At 47.2% G+C, this 17,878-nt stretch overlaps 1 protein-coding gene across 2 annotated transcripts in view; it reads right to left on the bottom strand.

Moving 5' to 3' along the window:
• Positions 1-17,878, bottom strand: part of LOC128696652 (betaine--homocysteine S-methyltransferase 1) — a 34,922-nt gene that overhangs the window by 9,196 nt on the left and 7,848 nt on the right. For both annotated transcript variants that reach the window (XM_053787977.2, XM_070094416.1), the window contains one exon: positions 11,201-11,306. In XM_053787977.2, the coding sequence (XP_053643952.1) occupies positions 11,201-11,306 (106 nt within the window). The remainder of the gene's footprint in view (positions 1-11,200; positions 11,307-17,878) is intronic.

The raw sequence follows: 17,878 nt of genomic DNA, 5'->3' as shown, positions 1-17,878 counted from the left end.
CACACCAAGAAGTGGGTAGTAGTCATCATACCAGTAAGTGGGTAGTAATCACACCAGGGAGTGGATAGTAATCATACCAGGGAGTGGGTAGTAATCATACCAGGGAGTGGGTAGTAATCACACCAGGGAGTGGGTACTAGTCATCATACCAGGGAGTGGGTAGCAGTTATCACACCAGGGAGTGGGTAGTGATCATACCAGTGAGTGGGTAGTAGTCATCATACCAGGCAGTGGGTAGTAGTCATCATACCAGGCAGTGGGTGGCAGTTATCACACCAGAGAGTGGGTAGTTATCACATCAAGGAGTTGGTAGTAGTTATCACACAAGGGAGTGGGTAGTTATCAAACTAGGGAGTGGGTAGTAATCATACCAGGGAGTGGGTATGTTGTGGGTAGTAGTCATCACACCAGGAAGTGGGTAGTAGCTATCATACCAGTCAGTGGATAGTAATCATACCAGAGAGTGGGTATTAATCACACCAGGAAGTGGGTAGTGATCACACCAGGGAGTGGGTAGTAGTCATACCAGAAAGTGGGTAGTAGTTATCACATCAAGGAGTGGGTAGTTATCACGTCACGGAGTGGGTAGTAATCACACCAGGGAGTGGGTAGTAATCATTCCAGGGAGTGGGTAGTAGTCATCATACCAGGGAGTGGGTAGTAATCACACCAGGGAGTGGGTAGTTACCACATCAGGGAGTGGATAGTAGTTATCACACCAGGGAATGGGTAGTAATCACATCAGGGAGTGGGTAGTAGTCATCATACCAGGGAGTGGGTAGTAATCACACCAGGGAGTGGGTAGTTATCACATCAAGGAGTGGGTAGTAGTTTTCACACCAGGGAGTGGGTAGTAATCACACCAGGGAGTGGGTAGTAATCACACCGGGGAGTGGGTAGTTATCACATCAGGGAGTGGGTAGTAGTCATCATACCAGGGAGTGGGTAGCAGTTATCACATCAGGGAGTGGGTAGTAATCATACCAGTGAGTGAGTAGTAATCACACCAGGAAGTGGGTAGCAGTTATTACAGCAGGGAGTGGGTAGTTATCGCATCAGGGAGTGGGTAGTAGTTATCACACTAAGGACCTGGTAGTAGTTATCACCCCAGGGAGTGGGTAGTAATCATACCAGGGGTGGGTAGTAATCACACCAGGGAGTGGGTAGTAGCTGTCATACCAGTCAGTGGGTAGTAATCATACCAGAGTGGGTAGTAATCACACCGGAAGTGGGTAGTAGTTATCACACCAGGGAGTGGGTAGTCGTCATCATACCAGAAAGTAGGTAGTAGTTATCACATCAGGGAGTGGGCAGTAATCACGCCAAGAAGTGGGTACACAAATAACCCGCGCATAGAAGAGAGGAGATTACGACGACGTTTCGGTCCGACTTGGACCATTTACAAAGTCACACTAACGAGAAGTGGAGTTAAGAAGTGGGTAGTAGTCAGCATACCAGTAAGTGTGTAGTAGTTATCACACGAGTGGATAGTTATCACGTCAGGGAGTGGAGTGGGTAGTAGTAATCACACCAAGGAGGGGGTAGTAATCATACCAGGGAGTGTGTAGTAATCATACCAGGAAATGGGTAGTAGTCATCATACCAGGGAGTGAGTAGCAGTTATCACACCAGGGAGTGGGTAGTAATCATACCAGGGAGTGGGTAGTAGTTATCACACCAGGGAGTGGGTAGTAATCACACCAGGGAGAGGGTAGTAGTTATCACACCAGGGAGTGGGTAGTTTTCACACCAGGAAGTGGGTAGTAATCACACCAGGGAGAGGGTAGTAATCACACCAGGGAGACGGTAGTTATCACATCAGGGAGTGGGTAGTAGTTTTCACACCAGGTAGTGGGTAGCAGTTATCACACCAGGGAGTGGGTAAAAATCATACCAGGAAATGGGTAGCAGTTATAACACCAGGGAGTGGGTAGTATTCATCATACCAGGGAGTGGGTAGTAGTTATTACACCATGGACTGGGTAGTAATCACACCAGGGAGTGGGTAGTAGTAATCACACCAGGGAGTGGGTAGTAGTAATCACACCAGGGAGTGGGTAGTAGTTATCACACCAGGGAGTGGGTAGTAGTTATCACACCAGGGAGTGGGTAGTTTTCACACCAGGAAGTGGGTAGTAATCACACCAGGGAGTGGGTAGTAGTCATACCAAGGAGTGTGATGCAGTTATCATACCAGGGAGGAGTTGTAGTCATCATACCAGGGAGTGGGTAGTAGTCATCGTACCAGGGAGTGTGTAGCAGTTACCACACCAGGGAGGGGTAGTAGTTATCATACAAAGGAGTGGGTAGTAATCACACCAGGGAGTGGGTAGTAGTCATCATACCAGGGAGTGGGTAGTAGTCATCACACCAAGGAGTGGGTAGTAATCACACCAGGGAGTGGGTAGTAGTCATCACACCAGGGAGCGGGTAGTAATCACACGAGGGAGTGGGTAGTAGTCATCATACCAGGGAGTGGGTAGAAGTCATCACACCAAGGAGTGGGTAGTAATCACACCAGGGAGTGGGTAGTAGTCATCACACCAGGGAGCGGGTAGTAATCACACCAGGGAGTGGGTAGTAGTCATCACACCAGGGAGTGGGTAGTAGTCATCATACCAGGGAGTGGGAAGAAGTCACCACACCAGGGAGGGGTAGTAATCATATCAGGGAGTGGGTAGTAGTCATCACACCAAGGAGTGGGTAGTAGATATCATACCAGGGAGTGGGTAGTAGTTATCATACCAGGGAGTGGGTAGTAGTCATCACACCAGGGAGTGGGTAGTAGTCATCACACCAAGGAGTGGATAGTAGTCATACCAGGGAGTGGGTAGCAGTTATCACACCAGGGAGTGGGTAGTTATCACACCAGGGAGTGGGTAGTAGTTATCACACCAGGGAGTGGGTAGTAGTCATACCAGGGAGTGTGTAGCAGTTATCATACAAGGGAGGAGTTGTAGTCATCATACCAGGGAGTGGGTAGTAGTCATCACACCAGGGAGCGGGTAGTAATCACACCAGGGAGTGGGTAGTAGTCATCACACCAGGGAGTGGGTAGTAGTCATCATACCAGGGAGTGGGAAGAAGTCACCACACCAGGGAGGGGTAGTAATCATATCAGGGAGTGGGTAGTAGTCATCACACCAAGGAGTGGGTAGTAGATATCATACCAGGGAGTGGGTAGTAGTTATCATACCAGGGAGTGGGTAGTAGTCATCACACCAGGGAGTGGGTAGTAGTCATCACACCAAGGAGTGGATAGTAGTCATACCAGGGAGTGGGTAGCAGTTATCACACCAGGGAGTGGGTAGTTATCACACCAGGGAGTGGGTAGTAGTTATCACACCAGGGAGTGGGTAGTAGTCATACCAGGGAGTGTGTAGCAGTTATCATACAAGGGAGGAGTTGTAGTCATCATACCAGGGAGTGGGTAGTAGTCATCTTACCAAGGAGTGTGTAGCAGTTACCACACCAGGGAGGGGTAGTAGTTATCATACCAAGGAGTGGGTAGTAATCACACCAGGGAGTGGGTAGTAGTCATCACATCAGGGAGTGGGTAGTAATCACATCAGGGAGCGGATAGTAGTCATCACACCAAGGAGTGGGTAGTAGTCATCACACCAGGGAGTGGGTAGTAGTCATCATACCAGGGAGTGGGTAGTAGTCACCATACCAGGGAGGGGTAGTAATCATACCAGGGAGTGGGTAGTAGTCATCACACAAAGGAATGGGTAGTAGTTATCATACCAGGGAGTGGGTAATAGTCACCATACCAGGGAGGGGTAGTAATCATACCAGGGAGTGGGTAGTAGTCATCACACCAAGGAGTGGGTAGTAGTTATCATACCAGGGAGTGGGTAGTAGTCATCGTACCAGGGAGTGGGTAGTAGTTATCATACCAGGGAGTGGGTAGTAGTCATCACACCAGGGAGTAGGTAGTAGTCACCACACCAGGGAGTGGGTACTAGTCACCACACCAGGGAGTGGGTAGTAGTCACCACACCAGGGAGAGGGTAGTAGTCACCACACCAGGGAGTGGGTAGTAGTCACCACACCAGGGAGTGGGTAGTAGTCACCACACCAGGGAGTGGGTAGTAGTCACCACACCAGGGAGTGGGTAGTAGTCACCACACCAGGGAGTGGGTAGTAGTCACCACACCAGGGAGTGGGTAGTAGTCACCACACCAGGGAGTGGGTAGTAGTCACAACACCAGGGAGTGGGTAGTAGTCACCACACCAGGGAGTGGGTAGTAGTCACCACACCAGGGAGTGGGTAGTAGTCATCACACCAGGGAGTGGGTAGTAGTCACCACACCAGGCAGAGGGTAGTAGTCACCACACCAGGGAGTGGGTAGTAGTCACCACACTAGGGAGTGGGTAGTAGTCATCACACCAAGGAGTGGGTAGTAGTTATCATACCAGGGAGTGAGTAGTAGTCATCATACCAGGGAGTGGGTAGTAGTCATCACACCAGGGAGTGGGTAGCAGTCATCACACCAAGGAGTGGATAGTAGTCATACCAGGGAGTGGGTAGTAATCACACCAGGGAGTGGGTAGTAGTCATACCAGGGAGTGTGTAGCAGTTATCATACCAGGGAGGAGTTGTAGTCAGTGGCCGGGCAACATGGAACCAAGCTGAAGATCAAGAAAACGGTTGGAGAGGCAGAAACAACGAGAAACCAAAAGACTACCGTGGAAACTTCTAACCCATTCTCGGTGCTACCTGACGAATGTGAGTGTTCTGCTGGGAATGCCACAACGAGCACCAAAGAAGCATTGGCAGACGTGAGTGAGACATCCCTAGAAACCCCAACGAAGACCATCGAGAACGTCTTGACGAATTCTACAAGTGGTGTAATGCTACCTGGCGAATGTGAGTCGACTACTCGGAGCATCACGACGGACGACGCCAAGGAAGGTAAAAACATTGTTGTTGTTGGGGATAGCCAGATTAGGTACATGGATAGGGCATTCTGCTTGAAGGATAGGAGTAGGAGGCAGAGTGTGTGTTTTCCTGGGGCTGGGATGAAGGATATTGTTAGCCGTCTGGATGACATCATGAGAGGTAATGGGAGCAATCCTATTATCTGTCTCAGTGCTGGAGGCAACGATGTTGGCAGACGTAGGAGTGAGGACCTGATTAGCAGGTATAGGTCAGCAATAGAGATAATTAGGAGGAAGGGTGGGAAACCTGTCATATGTGGCATTTTGCCAAGGAGAGGAGTTGGAAATGAATGGTTGTCCAGAGCAATTGGTGTCAATTGCTGGCTGGACAAATACTGTAAGGAAAATGCGGTAACATTCATTGACAACTGGGACCTCTTCTATGGCAGAAATGACATGTATGCCAGGGATGGGGTTCACTTATCTAGGTGTGGGGTGGGAGCACTGGCCAACGCAGTGGAGGGAGCTGTTAGGTCTTTAAACTAGGAATAGTTAGTGGTATGGGTTTTTGCGGGAAAACTGTGAAGTCTCAGGGTAGTAATATGAGTACTAGGAGAACTAGTAATAGGCAAAATGAGGTGGATATTGAAAAGCCAATGGCACTAATTGACAAGGACAGCAATAGGTTTAGTGGAATAACAGAAAGGAGCAGGAAGGGTAAAGAGAGAGGAGGGTCTTTAAGTTTTTATTACACAAATAGTTGCAGTGCTAGGAATAAGATGGACGAGTTGAGACTAGTTGCTAGTGCAGGTAACATATATGTATTTGCCATTACTGAGACGTGGTTTAATTCAAAAAGTCGGGACATGCCTGCAGAATGTCACATTCAGGGTTTTAAATTGTTCCAAGTAGATAGAAGTATCGGGAAGGGGGGTGGGGTGGCACTGTATGTCCGAGATCGCTTGAACTGTTGCATAAAAATGGGTATTAAGTCTGAAGTAACACATACAGAGTCTGTTTGGATAGAATTTTCAGAGGGGCATGAAAAGTTAATTTTAGGTGTGATATACCGTCCCCCAAATTTAGATAGGGACCAGGGGAGACTACTATGGGAGGAAATTGTTAGGGCCACAAGGCACGATAATGTAGTAATTCTAGGAGACTTTAACTTCAGTCATATTGATTGGAATTTCTTGACTGGGAATTTAGAATCATACGACTTCTTAGAAGTAGTTCAGGATTGTTTTTTGAAGCAGTTTGTGACAGAACCTACAAGGGGTAATAACCTGCTTGACTTAGTTCTGGCAAACAATGAATCCCTTGTTAATAATTCAGAAGTTTCAGAGGAACTGGGTGCTAGCGACCACAAATCAATTACATTTAGAATTGAATGGAAGTATGATAGTAGGGATAACTCAGTAACAGTCCCAGATTTTCGCTTAGCAGATTACGATGGGCTTAGAGAACACTTATCATCTGTTGACTGGGGTAACGAAGAGAGCTATCAATATGACAGTTTTCTGAACACAATGCATGCTGCTCAAAGAACGTTTATCCCTTATAAAGAAATTAGATCAAATAGAAATGACCCAAAATGGATGAATAATAGGCTGAAATATCTACTAGGGCATAAGAAAGGAATTTTCAGGCGTATCAAAAGAGGCGAGGGTCATCTTATGAATCAGTATATTGACATTAAGAGGGACATTAAAAAGGGGATAAGAAAAGCTAAAAGGGACTATGAAATTAAAGTTGCTAGGGATTCTAAAACTAACCCAAAAAGTTTTTTCCAGGTATATAGAACAAAAGTCAGAGATAAGATAAGTCCCCTTAAAAATAACTATGGGCACCGTACTGACAAAGAGAATGAAATGTGCTCGATTTTAAATAATTATTTTCTCTCGGTTTTTACACAGGAAGACACTAATAATATTCCGATAATTAATTTTTATAGTGGGCCAGAAGAAGATAAATTATGTAACATCACAGTCACTAGTGAAATGGTTGTGAAGCAGATAGACCGACTGAAGCAAAATAAGTTACCGGGTCCTGATGAGGTTTTTTCAAGGGTTCTAAAGGAATGCAAAATGGAAGTCTGTGAACCATTAACTAATATTTTTAATTTATCTCTTCAAACAGGTGTAGTGTCTGATATGTGGAAGATGGCTAATGTAATTCCTATTTTTAAAACAGGGGACAAGTCGTTACCGTCAAATTACCGCCCAATAAGCCTGACCTCAATTGTAGGCAAATTACTAGAGTCAATTATAGCTGAGATTATAAGAAGCCATCTCGATAAGCATAGCTTGATTAATGATACTCAGCATGGATTCACAAGAGGCCGGTCTTGTCTAACTAATTTATTAACTTTCTTCAGTAAAGCTTTTGAGGCTGTTGACCACGATAAAGAATTTGATATTATTTACTTAAATTTTAGTAAGGCATTTGATAGAGTTCCGCACCAAAGACTGTTGAAGAAAGTAGCAGCTCATGGCATTGGGGGAAGGGTGCTCTCGTGGATCGAATCATGGCTCACAGACAAAAAGCAGAGAGTGTCCATAAATGGGGTTAAATCCGAGTGGGGATCAGTAACAAGTGGCGTTCCACAGGGATCAGTCTTGGGCCCGTTGTTGTTTATAATATATATCAATGATCTTGATGAAGGAATTACTAGTGATATGAGCAAATTCGCCGATGACACGAAGATAGGTAGGATAATTGATTCAAACGTAGATGTTAGGGAACTTCAGGAGGATTTAGACAAACTCTACTCTTGGTCAGAAAAGTGGCAGATGCAGTTCAATGTAGATAAATGCAAGGTTCTGAAGCTCGGGAGTATCCATAACCCTAGCACTTATAAGTTAAATAATGTAGAACTTAAAATGGTATAAAATACCGACAGGTTGTTAGGTAAGACACATATGCAACAGTTAGGTAGTAGTTATCATACCAGGGAGTGGGTAGTAGTCATCGTACCAGGGAGTGGGTAGTAGTCACCACACCAGTGAGGGGTAGTAGTCATCACACCAGGGAGTGGGTAGTAGTCATCACACCAAGGAGTGGGTAGTAGTCATCATACCAGGGAGTGGGTAGTAGTCATCATACCAGGGAGTGGGTAGTAGTCATCACACCATGGAGTGGGTAGTAATCACACCAGGGAGTGGGTAGTAGTCACCACACCAGGGAGTGGGTAGTAGTCATCACACCAGGGAGTGCTTAGTAGTCACCACACCAGGGAGTGGGTAGTAGTCACCACACCAGGGAGTGGGTAGTAGTCACCACACCAGGGAGTGGGTACTAGTCACCACACCAGGGAGTGGGCAGCAGTCACCACACCAGGGAGTGGGTAGTAGTCATCACACCAGGGAGTGCTTAGTAGTCACCACACCAGGGAGTGGGTAGTAGTCATCACACCAGGGAGTGGGTAGTAGTCACCACAGCAGGGAGTGAGTAGTAGTCACCACAGCAGGGAGTGGGTAGGAGTCACCACACCAGGGAGTGGGTAGTAGTCACCACACCAGGGAGTGGATAGTAGTCACCACACCAGTGGGGAGTCACCACACCAGGGATAGTAGTCACCACACCATGGAGTGAGTAGTAGTCACCACACCAGTGGGGAGTACCACACCAGGGGTAGTAGTCACCACACCAGGGAGTGGGTAGTAGTCACCACACCAGGGAGTGGGTAGTAGTCACCACACCAGGGAGTGGGTAGTAGTCACCACACCACGGAGTGGGTAGTAGTCACCACACCAGGGAAAAGGTAGTAGTCACCACACCAGGGAGTGGGTAGTAGTCACCACACCAGGGAGTGGGTAGTAGTCACCACACCAGTCACCACACCACGGAGTGGGTAGTAGTCACCACACCCACAGGGAGTGGGTAGTAGTCACCACACCAGTGGGTAGGTCACCACAAAGTGGGTAGTAGTCACCACACCAGGGAGTGGGTAGTAGTCACCACACCAGGGAGTGGGTAGTAGTCAGGGAGTGGGTAGTAGTCACCACACCAGGGAGTGGGTAGTAGTCACACACACAGTGGGGTAGTACCACACCAGGGGATAGTAGTCACCACACCACACCAGGGAGTGGGTAGTAGTCACCACACCAGGGAGTGGGTAGTAGTCACCACACCACGGAGTGGGTAGTAGTCACCACACCAGGGAAAAGGTAGTAGTCACCACACCAGGGAGTGGGTAGTAGTCACCACACCAGGGAGTGGGTAGTAGTCACCACACCAGGGAGTGGGTAGTAGTCACCACACCACGGAGTGGGTAGTAGTCACCACACCAGGGAAAAGGTAGTAGTCACCACACCAGGGAGTGGGTAGTAGTCACCACACCAGGGAGTGGGTAGTAGTCACCACACCAGGGAGTGGGTAGTAGTAACCACAACAGGGAGTGGGTAGTAGTCACCACACGGAGTGGGTAGTAGTAGGGAGTGGGTAGTAGTCACCACACCAGGGAGTGGGTAGTAGTCACCACACCAGGGAGTGGGTAGTAGTCACCACACCAGGGAGTGGGTAGTAGTCACCACACCAGGGAGTTGGTAGTAGTCACCACACCAGGGAGTGGGTAGTAGTCACCACACCAGGGAGTGGGTAGTAGTCACCACACCAGGGAGTGGGTAGTAGTCACCACACCAGGGAGTGGGTAGTAGTCACCACACCAGGGAGTGGGCAGTAGTCACCACACCACGGAGTGGGTAGTAGTCACCACACCAGGGAGTGGGTAGCAGTCGGAACTCTCACTGCTTCATTCAAACAACCAGAACGAGATGTTTGATAATTTAAAAAAGAAATTACATCGTACATTAGCTAAAGTAGTGATGAAAAGTGACTGAAAACGAAAATTATTGTGATTGGGGATTTTAAATCTAAAAAAATTAATAGGGCAGCCTACGAGTCTAGACCTGTAATTAAAGTCAATAGACATCCTTAACATATTATGCATCAACATGTAAAGTAAGAGACAAGAGTGAAAGAATGCAACGCGCCCTTAATACTAGACCTAGAACAGTCATGGATCTGGCCGCGGGGGCGTTGACCCCCGGAATACCCTCCAGGTAGACTACAGGTAGGTAGGGGATGAAATTTTCAGAATAAACCAGTTAAATCCACTTGGAAAGAGTGATCATGTTCTGTTGTAAATTATTTATAATGTTAATTATTACTTAGAATTTGGAAAAGAAATGCATAAGCAGGAATGACTAGACTAAAAGAAAGGAGAATATAATGATTTAGAACAGTGCTTCCAAGAAGCTAAATGCAACAATATATTGCGAAGACAGACAAAAGTAATTTGTACAATGGATTCTGTAAAATATATTAAAATTGAATTACATAGTTTATTCCAAATAAGGAATATAAATCAGAGTATTAAAAAATGGTTTAACGGAAGGGCTTGGAATCAATGTAGGAAGCGAGTCACTCAAGAAACATATCAGAGATTCAAAGAAGATGGAAATGAGTATATAAATGCAAGGAGAGAGGGAGAAAGAAATATGGGAAGGAAATAGTAAACAAAAGCAAGGCAGAACGAAATTTTTTATTGAAGTTGGTAAAAGTAAGCTAAATATTAAAAAAAAAAAAACACTTAAATCGTTGAAGAAATGAGAGAAGCATTAAATAGGGAGTTTAAGAAAGTGTTTATGAAAGAAGATATTTTAAATATAGTGAATTTTAATCCCAGGCAGCTGTAATTAATGAAATAAATGAAGGCAAGAAATACTGACAAGAAAAACAAGTAATGGGACTAAAGAGAATAAGACAACAGGTTTTAAAGGAACATACAGAAAAAAATTATGCTATCCACTTCAGAATTTATTTTTAAGATTTTATTACACTAAGGTAATATGGCAGACAAATGGAAGATGGCACATATGGCATCAACATTTAGAACAGGTAATAGGGAAGAAGTTCAAACTATGGGCCTCTTTCGTTGACAAGTGTTATTGCAAAAAAAATATTTGAAAAAGAAACATAGAGAAAGGTTGATTAAACACATAAACACTGGCAAAGCAGATGAGATAACTCGTAGACATCATTGATACCCGGTTGATGCACATGTGTCTTATACATCTACTTGTTGGTATTGAGTACCATTAACATTATGATACATACGCACAGGCACACGCATGCCAGCCAGAGAGCCAACCAGCTAACCAGCCAGAAAGCCAGCCAGCTAACCAGAGAACCAGTCAACCAGTCAGCTAGACAGCCAGCCAACCAGTTAGCCAGCCAGCTAGCCAGAGAGCCAGCCAACCAACCAGACAGCGTGCTAACATAGGCAGGTAAAGTGTGAATCTTGATCACTGACCAGAGAGATATGTAGGTGTCTGGGAGAGTCCACCGGCCACTAGAGCGTCACCCTCCTCGGCCACTTCTTTCGCTAGTCTACACGCCGCGTCGTTGATCCCTCGACACTGTCACACCCAAGGAGAGAAACAAACTCAATCATCATGAGATCAAGCTATATATTACAATATTCAGATGTTGGTTCTGTTATGTATTGCAAAAGTCGAGTCAACTGAAAAATCGACTCCCCAACTTCTTAGCTTTAGTATCTTGAATTTTATGTTACGTAAGTTTTTAGAAAGGATAGGTTAGATTGGAAATATAAACACATATGCAGTATAATGTGATCCTTTATTGACAACGTTTAGGAATACCTGAAATTATTCAAAATCTTTCATCTCGTCCACTGTCAACCACAGAAACTGAAGCCCTCAGCTTAGGCCTCAAATTCGCAACAGGAATTAAGAAACCAAAACAAGACCTCAATTTCATCGCCAAAAACTACAGACACAATGACTCCGACTTCCAAAAAGGCTATCTTCAATGCATCATCTCAGCAGCCATCTCAACACGCAGCTCCCCAGTCATACCTCGACGTTACATCAATGCACTCAAAGGTTTAGCAGAAGACACGACCATCAGGGTCACCACCGCTGATAAAGGAGGTGGTGTTGTTATCATGAACACTGACGATTACAGGAACAAAATGCTCAATCTACTTAATGACCCAGATACCTACAAACCTCTCACAACTAACCAAGTGGACAACCTTACTAAAACCTTTCTTCGAAGGACTCGCCGCATTCTGAGGGGCTCAGAACAAGGGAAGAAACTTCTACACACCATGCCCAGCAACCCCAGACCTGCCAGAATGTACGGCCTGCCAAAAACTCACAAGCCTGGTATCCCACTGAGGCCCATATCCTCGGGAATAGGCAGTGCTCCCCACCAGCTCTCAGGAATTCTCGCAAAACACCTCTCTAAACTCTTGGGCACTATCAGTCCAGCACATCTCAAACACTCGGGTGATCTTCTCAGTCGCATTCGCAACATCAACATCAGGAACAAGAAACTTTCCAGCCTTGACGTGACTTCCCTATTCACCAAAGTACCTACTACACAAGCCATCGATCTCTTGCGCAGGAAAATTGACGATTTACTTGATCTTCCCATTCCAGCCAGCGATTTCATCGACCTTGTTGAAATATGTGTTGGCTTTACGTGTTTCTCTTTCGAAAATCACCTCTTTCAGCAGACTTTTGGACTACCCATGGGTTCGCCACTCAGTGCGGTCCTGGCGAACCTATACATGGAACATCTAGAAGCCGAACGTTTCTCCACCATTATTCCTTCGTCTGTCACCTGGCTCCGTTATGTTGACGACATTCTCCTCATAACTCCTAAACGCTTCAACGTTCAAGCTCTCCAAGACAAGCTCAACCAGGTCGAGCCTTCAATCCAGTTCACACTTGAAGAAGAAGTCGACAACACTCTTCCTTTCCTTGATGTTCTGCTCTGTAAAGCTGACCACGAACTTCGTTTTAAAGTCTATCGAAAACCCACCAACCAAAACGATCTTCTCCACTTCTACTCTTACCACGACACCAAAACCAAACGTGGTGTAATTATAGGCTCCTTCCTGCGTGCACTCAGAATCTGCAGCAATGAGTTCCTTGAGGAAGAATGCACTATAATTGAACAAGTATTTTCTAAACTCCACTATCCTCGTCACTTCATCAGAGACTGCAGACGGCGGGCATTAAACATCTTCAACACACCCAGAGAAGACACTGCCGAGAAGAGATACATAGTCCTCCCCACCAACTCCATTGTCAAACATGTTTCCAACATCTTTTCCAATACCTCATTCCAAGTATCCACCTCCACAACCACGACCATCAAGGACATCACCAGTAGTAGACAGGACAAGCCTCCATCCTTTGCAGGGGTATACATAATCCCTTGTAATGACTGCAACAAATTATATGTGGGCGAAACATCAAGAGACCTCCAACACGTATTTCAGAACACCAATATGCAAGCAGGACTGACGATACAAGGAATGCCTGTGTACAACATCGCAATTCACACAACCATTTAATTAACTACAGAAACTCAAGACTTATAGCCACAGAAGACAACACTCAATGTGATGAATGGTTTGAAAAACCGACGAGTTGAAGATTGAGACACTTATGCAGCATATGGGAATCTTTATTCAGGAAACGTTTCGCCACACAGTGGCTCATCAGTCCAATACAAAGAGGAAGGCGTAAGGAGAGGAGGAGTATGAGGTAATCAGTCCCTCAGCCTGGAGTCGATGTGTTCAGTCCATCAATGTTGTAGAATGTACAGCATAGGGCCGTAGACGTGGCTTATATACTGTAGCGAGGTGAGGTGAAGCAGGCGGAGGCGGGGTCATAGTGGTACCTATAACATAGCTGAACCACTCGCCAAGAAACTTCTTCATCGCTATCCCACATAAGAACATAGAACACTGCAGAAGGGCTACTCACAACTTGTCCAATACCCCTGCCAAGCTACCCAAGACTCTATAACTCTACCCGGTAGATCATCAGATGCAGCATTCTCCACCTGACCTCAACATTCTGAACATGACTATAAATACTCCCGTACCTTCCACCCCACAACAATCGTATTACGACAATCCATTGACACACACTCAGTTCACGGAGTTCACTACCTTATCACAAGATAGGCACATGGCTTCTGCCGAAAAGAAGAGGTCACGATGCTCCATGAACACGACGGAGGACTCAGATTTGGAAATGTGGGGCGAAATTCTAGCGAAGAAGTTGCGAGAGGAAGAGGAAGATCCTGCTCACATTGTAGCAGATCTGACAGTCCCAACCATGGAGCCAGCGACAATAGAAACAGGTGCGGAAATAAACACCCCACCCCCCGAAAACCAAGAGGGATGGAACACTGTGGACAACAAGAAGAAGCGCCATCCGTCCAAGGAGCAGGCAAACCAGCTCAACCGACCTGGCAAATTCAAGGTGAAGTCTTACGGGGACCACAGAACCCACTATGGGGTTGTTTCATACCTGGAATCACGACACAACCTGAAGTTCAAGATATGGTTCAACTTGAGGGGAGAACCAATATTGACTCCTCTCAACAAGGAAATGTATACCACCTTGAAGAGAGTCATGGAGACAGATCGCTCATTCACCCTGGAGGAACTGGACTCTCGGCAGAAGATCACCAAGGGTGTAGTGATGCGATACCCGCTGATGATGCCCATCGAGGCAGTAGCAGCTCACCCCAGTGTGGTGTCAGCTCAACGTCTCAAGGCAAAGACGGCAGGCAATGCACCAACCCGACAGGTCCTCATTCAGCATGTAGGACCACTGCCATCCCACCTGGACCTCGGTTCTTGGGGCAGGTACGATATCAGGACCTTCACAGCAGAACCAGTTCGCTGTTTCAAGTGTCAGCGTTATGGACACCTGGGTGCACTCTGTCCGAACAGAGTAATCTGCGGTGTCTGCAGCCAGCACCACCCTACCGAGGAATGCATCACCAAGCTGAAAAATGCATCGCCACCCACTCCACAATGCCCGAACTGCAGGCAGAAACACCATGCCTGGAATCCTCGATGCCCCGAGAGGCTCGCCAGAATTCAAGAAGTCTGGAAGACGCCAAAAACTCGGCAACAGGCTACGACGGATCATCACTCTCAGCAAACGATGGGTGCAGAGAACCCTGCCATACCGCAGATCTCTCAGCAGCTAACCCAAGTCAATGCCCAGGAATTCCCAACCCTAGAAGCCTCAACCAGGCGTCAAGGTCAAGAACCTCCTGCACCCCTACCTCAACGGAGAAACAAGAGGAACAGGAGGCGTCAACAGGGTGCATCTGGTCAATGCGATCAGCAGGCGGCACTAAACGAGCCCCCACCGGCCATAGCACGACAACGCAGGCACTCCTTACCCGGCACAGGCGCTTTGCAGACTCAACTGGCACCTCACCAGCAGATCCCGGCTACCCAACCTGGTATACAGCAACAGACCACGGTGCATACAATGAAGAAATCCAACCCTCAGCAGTCCCTACAGACCACAACAACCCAGATAATATCCACTGTTTCGAACCCACCTCCAAAGCAGGCCCTCACCAGGGAGGATCTCGTAGCACTCATCAAGGTGTTCACAGATCTTATTTGCAACACAATCAACTCCACGGAACAACAGAGCGCATTCCGGCAGATGGTCAGTACGCTCCTGAGAGTGTGCTTTCTGACCGAAGAGGAGACAGTGGATGCCATGAATTTGCAGGTTCTCAGAGCGGGCAGGACTCAGTCTCCAGCTCAGGAAACAACATCGATGGAATAACCTCGGTACCAAATCACACCCTCAAGGTCCTACAGTGGAACATTCAGGGCCTGAGGGGCAAACAGCACCTCTTGCTGGAGGCAGTAATTCGGGATCGGATTGATATCGTCTTGCTACAAGAAACTCTGACTGTCCTGACTATGTGCCCAAGACTACCCGGTTTTGCTGGGTATTTTCGGCACATGGACCCGGGCGTTCACTGCAGAGGCACAGCTGTATTTGTATCCAATACAATACCTCACGAGGTTATAGCCAACCCTGTGGACTGTGGGGAGGATGTCGAGGTACAGGCCATCCTTGTGCACATACCTGGGGCGCCCATTACCATCTATAACATCTACAAGAACCCAAGACACACCCTCGACATTGCAGAGCTCCTCGCACTAGCACGCACTGAGTGTATTATTGTGGGTGGAGATTTCAATGCACATCACCCAATGCTGCACTCTCACTCAGCAACCAATGCTGCTGGCAGACACATAGCAATGCTCCTACACGATATTCCAGAGGTAAAGTTGCTAAACAATGGAGACCCCACACACCTGTTGGGTGGCTGCCTCGACCTTACCTTCGGGTCAAGACAACTCGCAGCAGGAGCCACATGGGAAATTCATCCTCACCTTGTCAGTGACCACTTTGCAGTGATCACCACCTTCAACATCAACAGGCCTCCCACAGTTGTGCTGCCTCCTAGATGGGACGTAAAGAGGGCCAACTGGAAGGTGTTCCAGGATTATCTTCATAACTGGTGGTCCACATACTCTCTATCTGAAGACTGTGATACGGCTGAACAGGAGCTAATCACTGTTCTCATCCAGGCAGCAGAGTGCTCAATTCCAAAGAAGTCCGCAGGACGCACTCACAAAAGAGACTGGTGGTTCTACAACGACGAGGTGCGGGAGCAGAACCACCGCATCAACTCTTTTAGGAAGCTATACAGGCGTAACCCTACGGCAGAGAACAGGAATACTCTGAGAGCCATTGTGCAGCATGCCCGCAGAGTCTCTCTCAGAGTAAAAACTGAGAAATGGCTGGAGTGGTGCTCAACATTCGGGCATCACACCACCTTATCTGAGATATGGGGCAAGCTCAACATAGCAACTGGCAAGAGCAAGCCGAGGCCACCAGCACACCCGAACCCATCCCAGGAAGCTGAGAAACTAGTGGAGCTTTTCACTTCCAGGGGAGCCTCCACTCAGCTCCCACAGGACATCCGGAATATACAGACGGATCTTCTGCCACAGCGCCAGCTAACGATACAAGCTGCATGTGAGTCGGAAGATGTGACTGATGAAGACCTCACGGACTTGGAACTCCGACGTGCCATTAAGAACACAGGTGACACTGCCCCGGGCATCGATGGTGTTACATACTCCATGATTGCACGGGCTGGGCAGAGTGGATGGGAGGCCATACTAGACGTCATTAACAAGTCGTGGAGGGCCAGGACACTCCCAGCAGCTTGGAAGAAAGCTACCATCGTACCAATTCCAAAGCCCAAGGACCCAGGCAGTATGAGACCCATATCGCTGACCAGCTGCTTAGCCAAGACTGCTGAGAGGATGGTGTTAAACCGCCTCTTATGGAAACTTGGACCCTCTCATCATCACATATTTGGCTTCACCAAAGGAGTGGGTACAGCAGAGTGCATAACCACTCTACTAAGCCAGATTGCTGACAGTAACAAAAAACCTAGTATTGTCGTCTACCTCGACCTTGAAAAGGCATTTGAGCTAGCCAGCCCCACAGCAATTCTGGCAATACTAGCTCGGAAGGGAATCAAAGGACGCCTCCTGGCCTGGATAGAGTCCTACCTTAGGGGCAGGCAGGCCTGTGTCAGCTTTCAGGGACACTACTCTTCCTTTAAATCCCTGGAAAACGGTACGCCACAAGGAGGTGTGCTCAGTCCTACCCTGTTTAACATCCTTATGCAGGAACTTGTGAGCCTTCCCTTTCATAGTGGTACACAGCTCCTCAGCTATGCTGATGATCTTGCACTCGTAGTGAATGGGAAAGGCAATTTAGAACGACAGGCTCAGAGAGCTTTGGACCTAATTATGCAGTCTTGCAAGGAACTAGGCCTCAAGATCTCGGCCGAGAAATCTCTTGCAATGATGTTCAAGGGACCAGATCCTGTGAATAGATTACGTATTCAGGATATAGAACTTGAGTGGACAGGCTCCTACCTGTACTTGGGAATCTACATTGATAAAAAGCTGACCTTTCAGAAACAGGCCGAGTATGTCAGGTCACGTGCTCTACTCAGACTCAACGCCATGAGAGCCATGACGAGGCACCGTGCAGGGGCAAGCAAAGATGTACTTCGCTTGTACTATATACAA

Source organism: Cherax quadricarinatus, chromosome 46 (assembly GCF_038502225.1).
Source record: "Cherax quadricarinatus isolate ZL_2023a chromosome 46, ASM3850222v1, whole genome shotgun sequence".
Classification (NCBI taxonomy): Eukaryota; Metazoa; Arthropoda; class Malacostraca; order Decapoda; family Parastacidae; genus Cherax; species Cherax quadricarinatus.
This window is presented reverse-complemented; position numbering and strand designations above follow the sequence as displayed.